The following is a 10388-nucleotide window of genomic DNA, read 5'->3' on the forward strand; positions in this document are numbered from 1 at the left end:
ATTCAAACTGTAGACTTCAGTCTTAGAAAAATTAAACGCTTCATGCGCATGACTTTTTTTAATTGTATCATATGTATACTTCAATATTTCGTTTTTGGTAAACATGTGCAAATGAACAAATGAAATATATAAAATTTAGTTGTATTGTATCTTCCATTAACACCATCGTTTGCCGCGGTACTTAGTATATCCAGAGTTATGGTCCTTGAATAAGCAAAAAAAGGCATTTCTTGTACTTGTTAAAATTGTTTTATTATTAAACAGTTGCAAACAAACTCATTTCTCACATCCAATGTTCATATGCGTCCATCACTCTGCAGCCGTATTGTATGTTTCGGTTTGAATGTTTTCTTGTTTTCATACAGTTTTTTTTGTCCGTAGCATTACTTTGTCTATAAATTATTTTCTTCATACTTTATTAAGAGATTGATCTCTGAGTGCGTTAGCACTGGTTGCAGTATTTGTTTTAGTAATTGCCAATTGTTTATTTCCAAGCTTATTTTTGTCCGGAGCACTATTTGTAAAATCTTTTAGGTATTGACTTTAAATTTCATTGAAACAGTGGATCCATTTCAGAAAAAGTGCAGTGCATAAGAACTATAACTCTTGGTGCAGTTTTTTGTGTTACTGTTCATTGTTGTATGATATCATTTGTCGCCAGGCAGTTTTGATTTTGTTCTTCTTTCGGCGATGATATGGCATTATGTGATTCCTCTTGTAAATATATGTATTATGCATTGATTTGGAGATTTAAGTCGACCATTAATATTAGAAGTAACATCTTATGTCACTCAAAATTAAAATACATTGGAAATTATTAAAAGGAACTTATGTGCGGCAATATATGTTTTGCATTATCGCCGTGTCATTTGAATATAGAGCTTTCGCATTGTTTTTTGCATGTTCGCCCCGCCATGTGGATATTAAGCTTCAGCATTGTTTTGCATTTTGGATATAGACCTTCCGCGTTGTTTTGCATTTTCGCCCCGCCATTTGGATATAGAGCTTCTGCATTGTTTTGCATTTTCGCCCCGCCATTTGGATATTGAGCTTCTGCATTGTTTTGCATTTTCGCCCCGCCATTTGGATATTAAGCTTCAGCATTGTTTTGCATTTTGGATATAGACCTTCCGCATTGTTTTGCATTTTCGCCCGCCATGTGGATATTAAGCTTCAGAATTGTTTTGCATTTTGGATATGGACCTTCCGCATTTTTTGCATTTTCGCCCCGCCATTTGGATATAGAGCTTCTGCATTGTTTTGCATGTTCGCCCCGCCATTTGGATATAGAGCTTCTGCATTGTTTTGCATTTTCGCCCCGCCATTTGGATATTAAGCTTCAGCATTGTTTTGCATTTTCGGCTAGCCATTTGGATATAGATCTTCCGCATTGTTTTGCATTTTCGCTCCGCCAATTGAATATAGAGCTTTAGCATTGTATTATATTTTCGCCCCGCCATTTGGATAAAGAGCTTCTGCATTGTTTTGCATTTTCGCTTCGCCATTTGGATATTAAGCTTCAGCATTGTTTCGCATTTTCTCTCCGCCATTTGGATATAGACCTTCCGCATTGTTTTGCATTTTCGCTCCGCCATTTGGATATAGACCTTCCGCATTATTTCGCCCCGCCATTTTGATATAAAGCTTCCGCATTATTTCGCATCTTCGCCCCGCCATTTGGATATAGAGCTTTGATAAAGTAAAGGTTCCAGCCCATGACATGGATTCTGGACGTCTAATATATGTGTAGCAAATGTGTCCAGATTTTTATCCCCCCACCCCCGTGAGTTCTTACTTACTTTTTCACTCACCGTACCAAGATGGTTTCCCCAACACTTATTAATGCCGGTGAAACCATTATGTGTATACCACGTCATATATTACCTCATAAATGCTACTGTGTACAGCATTGTTTCGCCTCGAGAATTGATTACAAACAAGTATAACTTCTTTTTTTAGTTCTTGAAGCTTTTTATTATTTTCTGTCGTTTTGTAACAATTATTGATAATAATCATGCACATTCAATAACTAGGATTAAGCTAGCCCTAGTCTCACTGATTCCAATGTGTCGTCCACGATATCAGAGGCAACATTCGACTTTTAAATAAACCCATGAACAACTGTTTGGCACTGCATCCTACATGTGCATGTGTAATAAACTAATAATCGCCTAACGACTGAAGTTTTTAATCGATAAAAGAGCCATTATGTGTTTAATTCAAATGATTGAATTCCAGGCTCCCAAAGGTTAAATCTTAAGTTTAAAGGTCGGGTCAATAAAACATGGTGTTTTAACTTAGAATATTCCGTGCATCAGAAATGTTTTGTTTTCATTGAATATATATAATAAATGTATTACTGAAACTTTACATTAAATAGATAGGTAAATTTCCATATTGACCGTCTGTCGCAATCCCTTTAGTGATTGTACAGTGTATTGTTTAGCATGTTCCCTCCATCTGTCTGACTTTAATGTTGACGGATTTTATAGGAACATGTTTTGCATCCCAGTATCCGATTCCGCCTTCCTCCCTCTTTCCGTACACGCCGTTAACACATCCGAGTCGGTAACAATCTTTGTACCACCACCCACCACCGTCCATATACTTCTGACAACAGTTGTTGACGCTAAGGTCATTGTCACGGTCGAACGTTGAAAATTTCATGTTGTCATGGTAACTGAGAAGCTCCTTGATGCTGCCCTCGTATCCGAACGCGTCCACGTTCATCCGGTAGGCGGTGGCAGCCTCGTGGACGGTGAAAACCTTGTAATGCGCGAACTCGTATCCGCCCTCCCACGTGCTTATGTTGAAGAATATCTCCACGCCACCTTGCGTCAGGCGGTGGATCTTCTCCAAGCCCAGCCAGTGTTCACTGCTGACATCACCGAAGCCTCGAACGTACTCTGTCCACGGCTGGTAGAAATTAACGGAGCCGTCCAATCGTTTCTAAAAAAACAATATAACAGTTAGGTACACGTTTATAGTGAATCTACGGTGGCTGAAGTGAAGCGTGTAATTCTAATTTCGAAGATGGCGGTGAATAAGTACAAATAACCGTGTTTTGGGCCATAGCGTCGTTAGCTATAACAATATGACATTATATAGTCATTGACGTCAGCTCTATCAATATAACATAGCTTTGCCATTGACGAACACTGTGACACAGTATGATCATTGATGTCATCTCTTACAGTATAAAAGTATGGATATTGACGTTAGCTCTAACACAATAACATAATGTTCATGGTCATTGACGACAGCTCTAACAGTATAACATATAGTATGGACAATGACGTTAGCTCTAACAGTATGAAATAGGATGGAAAATGACGTCAGTTCTTACAGTATGACATATAGTATGGACAATGACGTCAGCTCTGACAGTATGAAATAGGATGGAAAATGACGTCAGCTCTAACACTGTGACATAGTATGGACAATGACGTTATCTCTAAAATATGTTATCATTTGTTCATTGGCGTCAGCTCTTTCTTTATGACACAATATTGGCACTAACGCAAGCTCTACCTGTATGAATGTCCATCCGCTGTGGTCCATATCACAGTAGACGAGGAACGGGCACCTGCCGTCTGGAGAGATGTGATACAGGCCGTCCTTTCGGCTTCCGTTCGCGTAGATCTCGCCGCAGTCTGATAGAACGATTATATATTGCTATGGACAACAACATATTTTAGCCAAACTTAAGTAGTTACCTAGCTATCAGACAGGTACACCCCCTCCCCCAATCATCCTCAGCCATTTCATTAGCGTTCGCATCGTACAGTTTTATTTTTCCGCTAGTAATTTACGTAGGCAGCATTCACAAAAGCTATACACATGCAGGTTAATGAACAAATTTAAAGCTAGACCTGGTGTTGGTTTGTTATAGTAATACATGTCTAAACTTGGTCCATTATCATAATAGCTTGGTAAAGGCAGTTTTCATTTTTTCCGTCTTAAAAAAATAAGATTTTTTTACCTACGAGTCAAATGACGCTTCACCTAGAACTAAATTTTCATGGCCTTACCAAGACACAACAGCTTAATACATATTATGTATATTACGTGTTTATTCTTTTAAATTGCGTATATATATGTTTATTTATTATATTCATAATTATGAAAGCGCCGATCACCGACCTCTCGGCAATCCTTGAATAGTGGTAAGGCCGCTCTCCTTCCGGTCGACAAGCTTCTGTAGCTGCTCTATCCGGGCCTCCATGGCCGCCAGACGCGCATCTGACTCGGCGTTATTGAACGTAGATGGCGCTCCATTACAGATGAAAGTGTCTCCAGCCCCGTGTACTACGTACTGACACAAACTCCATAATACAATCACAATAATGTAAGAATAGGTCAGCTTCGGACACTTCGTTGCAAATCGAAACATGTTGCAAACTGGTCACTGAATACTACGTATAATCACTTCTGTCTCTCTCTATATATGCAGTTGAAGTGTCCACTTAACTTCAATTTTCGGGTTGTTTAGTAAACAATTACAATATCCGTTACAACAGATAATTCGTACATTGTCACAGTGTGTTCTGTTTCACTCAGTTTATATTTTACATGAACACATGGGGATCAGTCTAAAATACTTGTTGTTGTTTTTATTTCTGGCATTCACAATAAATTGTATCTATACGTATAAACACAATAGATTGATGACGGTGCTTAAAGAAAATTAGAGGGTAACGTTACGAATACATGCAAAAAAATTCAAACTGTAGACTTCAGTCTTAGAAAAATTAAAAGCTTCATGCGCATGACTTTTTTTAATTGTATCATATGTATACTTCAATATTTCGTTTTTGGTAAACATGTGCAAATGAACAAATGAAATATATAAAATTTAGTTGTATTGTATCTTCCATTAACACCATCATTTGCCGCGGTACTTAGTATATCCAGAGTTATGGTCCTTGAATAAGCAAAAATAGGCATTTTTTGTACTTGTTAAAATTGTTTTATTATTAAACAGTTGCAAACAAACTCATTTCTCACATCCAATGTTCATATGCGTCCATCACTCTGCAGCCGTATTGTATGTTTCGGTTTGAATGTTTTCTTGTTTTCATACATTTCAGAGTGCGTTAGCACTGGCTGCAGTATTTGTTTTAGTAATTGCCAATTGTTTATTTCCAAGCTTATTTTTGTCCGGAGCACTTTTTGTAAAATCTTTTAGGTATTGACTTTAAATTTCATTGAAACAGTGGATCCCATTCAGAAAAAGTGCAGTGCATAAGAACTATAACTCTTGGTGCAGTTTTTTGTGTTACTGTTCATTGTTGTTTGATATCATATGTCGCCAGGCAATTTTGATTTTGTTCTTCTTTCGGCGATGATATGGCATTATGTGATTCCTCTTGTAAATATATGTATTATGCATTGATTTGGAGATTTAAGTCGACCATTAATATTAGAAGTAACATCTTATGTCACTCAAAATTAAAATACATTGGAAATTATTAAAAGGAACTTATGTGCGGCAATATATGTTTTGCATTATCGCCGTGTCATTTGATTATAGAGCTTTCGCATTGTTTTTTGCATGTTCGCCCCGCCATGTGGATATTAAGCTTCAGCATTGTTTTGCATTTTGGATATAGACCTTCCGCTTTGTTTTGCATTTTCGCCCCGCCATTTGGATATAGACCTTCCGCATTGTTTTGCATTTTCGCCCCGCCATTTGGATATTAAGCTTCAGCATTGTTTTGCATTTTGGATATAGACCTTCCGCATTGTTTTGCATTTTCGCCCCGCAATTTGGATATAGAGCTTCTGCATTGTTTTGCATTTTCGTCCCGCCATTTGGATATTAAGCTTCAGCATTGTTTTGCATTTTCGCCCCGCCATTTGGATATAGAGCTTCCGCATTGTTTTGCATTTTCGCCCCGCCATTTGGATATAGAGCTTCCGCATTGTTTTGCATTTTCGCCCCGCCATTTGGATATAGAGCTTCCGCATTCTTTCGCATTTTCGCTCCACCATTTGGATATAGAGCTTCCGCATTGTTTCGCATTTTCGCCCCGCCATTTCGATATAGAGCTTCTGCATTGTTTCGCATTTTCGCCCCGCCATTTGGATATTAAGCTTCCGCATTATTTTGCATTTTCGCCCCGCCATTTGGATATAGAGCTTCCCGATTATTTCGCATTTTCGCCCCGCCATTTGGATATTAAGCTTTGATAAAGTAAAGGTTCCAGCCCATGACATGGATTCTGGACGTCTAATCGATGTGTAGCAAATCTGTCCAGATTTTTATCCCCCCACCCCCGTGAGTTCTTACTTTCTTCTTAACTCACCGTACCAAGATGATTTCCATAACACTAACTAATGGCGGTGAAACCATTATGTGTATACCACGTCATATATTACCTCATAAATGCTACTGTGTACAGCATTGTTTCGCCTCGAGAATTGATTACAAACAAATATAACTTCTTCTTTTAGTTCTTGAAGCTTTTTATTAATTTCTTTCGTTTTGTAACAACTATTGATAATAATCATGCACATTCAATAACTAGGATTAAGCAAGCCCTAGTCTCACTGATTCCCATGAGTCGTCCACGATATCAGAGGCAACATTCGACTTTTAAATAAACCCATGAACAACTGTTGGGCTCTGCATCGTACATGTGCATGTGTAATAAACTAATAATCGCCTAACGACTGAAGTCTTTAATCAATAAAAGAGCCATTATGTGTTTAATTCAAATGATTAAATTCCAGGCTCCCAAAGGTTAAATCTTAAGTTTAAAGGTCGGGTCAATAAAACATGGTGTTTTAATTTAGAATATTCCGTGCATCAGAAATGTTTTGTTTTCATTGAATATATATAATAAATGTATTACTGAAACTTTACATTAAATAGTAAAATTCCATATTGACCGTCTGTCGCAATCCCTGTAGTGATTGTACAGTGTATTGTTTAGCATGTTCCCTCCATCTGTCTGACTTTAATGTTGACGGATTTTATAGGAACATGTTTTGCATCCCAGTAGCCGATTCCGCCTTGCTCCCTCTTTCCGTACACGCCGTTAACACCTCCGAGTCGGTAACAATCTTTGTACCACCACCCACCACCGTCTATATACTTCTGACAACAGTTGTTGACGCTAAGGTCATTGTCACGGTCGAACGTTGAAAATTTCATGTTGTCATGGTAACTGAGAAGCTCCTTGATGCTGCCCTCGTATCCGAACGCGTCCACGTTCATCCGGTAGGCGGTGGCAGCCTCGTGGACGGTGAAAACCTTGTAATGCGCGAACTCATATCCGCCCTCCCACGTGCTCATGTTGAAAAATATCTCCACGCCACCTTGCGTCAGGCGGTGGATCTTCTCCAAGCCCAACCAGTGTTCACTGTTGACGTCACCGAAGCCTCGAACGTACTCTGTCCACGGCTGGTAGAAATTAACGGAGCCGTCCAATCGTTTCTAAAAATTTTTTTATAACAGTTAGGTACACGTTTATAGTGAATCTACGGTGGCTGAAGTGAAGCGTTTAATTCTAATTTCGAAGATGGTGGTGAATAAGTACAAATAACCGTGTTTTGGGCCATAGCGTCGTTAGCTTTAACAATATGACATTATGTAGTCATTGACGTCAGCTCTATCAATATAACATAGCTTTGCCATTGACGAACACTGTGACATAGTATGATCATTGATGTCATCTCTTACAGTATAAAAGTATGGATATTGACGTTAGCTCTAACACAATAACATAATGTTCATGGTCATTGACGACAGCTCTAACAGTATAACATATAGTATGGATATTGACGTTAGCTCTAACAGTATGGAATAGGATGGAAAATGACACAAAATTGGCACTAACGCAAGCTCTACCTGTATGAATGTCCATCCGCTGTGATCCATATCACAGTAGACGAGGAACGGGCACCTGCCGTCTGGAGAGATGTGATACAGGCCGTCCTTTCGGCTTCCGTTCGCGTAGATCTCGCCGCAGTCTGATAAAACGATTATATATTGCTATGGACAACAACATATTTTAGCCAAACTTAAGTAGTTACCTAGCTATCAGACAGGTACACCCCCTCCCCCAATCATCCTCAGCCATTTCATTAGCGTTCGCATCGTACAGTTTTATTTTTCCGCTAGTAATTTACGTAGGCAGCATTCACAAAAGCTACACATGCAGGTTAATGAACAAATTTAAAGCTAGACCTGGTTTTGGTTTGTTATAGTAATACATGTCTAAACTTGGTCCATTATCATAATAGCTTGGTAAAGGCAGTTTTCATTTTTTCCGTCTTAAAAAATTAAGATTTTTTTACCTACGAGTCAAATGACGCTTCACCTAGAACTAAATTTTCATGGCCTTACCAAGCCACAACAGCTTAATACATATATGTATATTACGTGTTTATTCTTTTAAATTGCGTATATATGTTTATTTATTATATTCATAATTATGAAAGCGCCGATCACCGACCTCTCGGCAATCCTTGAATAGTGGTAAGGCCGCTCTCCTTCCGGTCGACAAGCTTCTGTAGCTGCTCTATCCGGGCCTCCATGGCCGCCAGACGCGCATCTGACTCGGCGTTGTTGAACGTAGATGGCGCTCCATTACAGATGAAAGTGTCTCCAGCCCCGTATACTACGTACTGACACAAACTCCATAATACAATCACAATAATGTAAGAATAGGTCCAGTTCGGACATTTCGTTGCAAATCGAAACATGACAAAAACAGTTCATTGGGTATAAACACTCCTGTGTCACTGTTAACTTTATCCATGAGGTTGAAGACTCAAATTTATTTAAACTGTTCACTTTGGTTTCCAACAATTGCAACATCCGTAAATAACTCTCTGAATGTGTACATGTGATTTCTATTTGCCTGGTTCGTTGAAGTGATAATTATTTTTGTGTGATAAAATGATGTTTATTGTTAGTAAACATCCGGGGAAAATATTTATCATCACATTCCCAGTAAACGCGGAGATCAATCAAGATACGTGTTTTCGCTGCCACAAAAAACATCGTGTAAAATATACGTATACACCACCATACATTGTTGACGGAGTTTAAACCAAACTGAGAAAGTTGCGTGCGTAACGCGTTTAATGAGTTTTTTTCAACAAGTTATATTTAAAGTGACACTCTTATTTAAAATCAAAACAAGTACATGTATAACAGACATAAAGTTTGAGTGATAAGCCTGCTTACTAAATAATGCATTTATGGAAAATATCAATTACTAATATGGCCAAATTTTTTTTGTTTGTTTAGGGTAACCTTCCCAAAATTTCTAGGTAGGGTAGGTAGGGATTTTTTTATATATTTTTTTCAAAATCTGTCGTAAGTTCAGAGTGTTTTCTTGCACATGGCAGTCTTCCTACATTACTGTCATTGCCTGACTTTGTTTTATCATATAAACAATAATTCTGATTAAAATCTGCATTTATCCGCCCTTCGTAACTCTCTATTCGTTAACGAATATTTTTTTTTGCTCAGAAACGGAAAAAAATTAGTTAGGGTCGGCGCATTTTTATAGGTAGAGTCGGTTAACCGAAACAGACATATATTTTTTTTAGACCTTAACAAGTTTGTAACCCTGTATTTGATAACTGAATAATGGATACGCAAAAAATATTAAATGATTGGTGAGTGCTTAAAGATTTATTGTGATCCACTATCTTCCCATAAGGTAGATATACTGTGTTTCCTGCACATTTCTTTCGAAATAAACTCTTCATACTTTATATTTATTCATCCTTTTTGGTTTATCAAAACAATTGTATTAATTGTGGTAAATCTTATTTGGGGAGTAAGAGTGAATCTTTAATTAACGGCTTATGAGAATGTGTATTTATTGTAGCATACGTATGATTCAGTCCGCATAATTCAATCTGCACTCGTCAAGATTAAAGTGTTCAGATATTTAGAATACAACCTACATTTACAGCCAATGAACTTGCAGATAGGCAATCAGTAAGTACTTCAATTTCAATTTTTGCGGATGTCCGCCTACTGCCACTCATCCGATACACACTCCCTGTGTTAGATTTTGCGTTAATTGTATAAGTCAGTAAGATGACCTGTAGTAAAATCTGTATGATTAAAAAAGGGCTCGTTCGCTACGCCCATTCTTAATCATTAAGATTTTACTTCATGTCATCTAGCTACAGTAACATGATACTCTCATAATGATAATAATAATAACAATGATGATGATGATAATAATAATAATAATAATAATAATAATAATAATAATAATAATAATAATAATTATAATGATAATAATAATAATAATAATTTATAATTTATTACCGACTATTATAAAATCCTTCCTATAAGTATAAGCATGTACTTTTTAGAATATAATTTATAGTCAGTCCTGTGATAATGTTCAAGT

The 10388-nt window shown here is 37.5% G+C and overlaps 2 protein-coding genes across 2 annotated transcripts; both read right to left on the reverse strand.

Moving 5' to 3' along the window:
* Positions 1-1657: 1657 nt before the first annotated feature.
* On the reverse strand, positions 1658-6311 carry LOC128241642 (microfibril-associated glycoprotein 4-like). The gene is made up of 3 exons (XM_052958662.1): positions 4144-6311; positions 3532-3653; positions 1658-2949 (listed from the first exon to the last, which is right to left on the reverse strand). Exons 1-3 carry the CDS (start codon positions 4391-4393, stop codon positions 2443-2445), a joined length of 879 nt encoding a protein of 292 aa, XP_052814622.1. The 5' UTR covers positions 4394-6311; the 3' UTR covers positions 1658-2442.
* A 133-nt stretch (positions 6312-6444) lies between these two features.
* Positions 6445-9038, reverse strand: LOC128241635 (microfibril-associated glycoprotein 4-like). The gene is made up of 3 exons (XM_052958651.1): positions 8463-9038; positions 7856-7977; positions 6445-7441 (listed from the first exon to the last, which is right to left on the reverse strand). The coding sequence occupies exons 1-3, from the start codon at positions 8710-8712 to the stop codon at positions 6935-6937; spliced, it is 879 nt and encodes a 292-aa protein (XP_052814611.1). The 5' UTR covers positions 8713-9038; the 3' UTR covers positions 6445-6934.
* Between the last annotated feature and the right edge of the window lie 1350 nt (positions 9039-10388).

Source organism: Mya arenaria, chromosome 2 (genome assembly GCF_026914265.1).
Source record: "Mya arenaria isolate MELC-2E11 chromosome 2, ASM2691426v1".
In the NCBI taxonomy this organism is placed as follows: Eukaryota; Metazoa; Mollusca; class Bivalvia; order Myida; family Myidae; genus Mya; species Mya arenaria.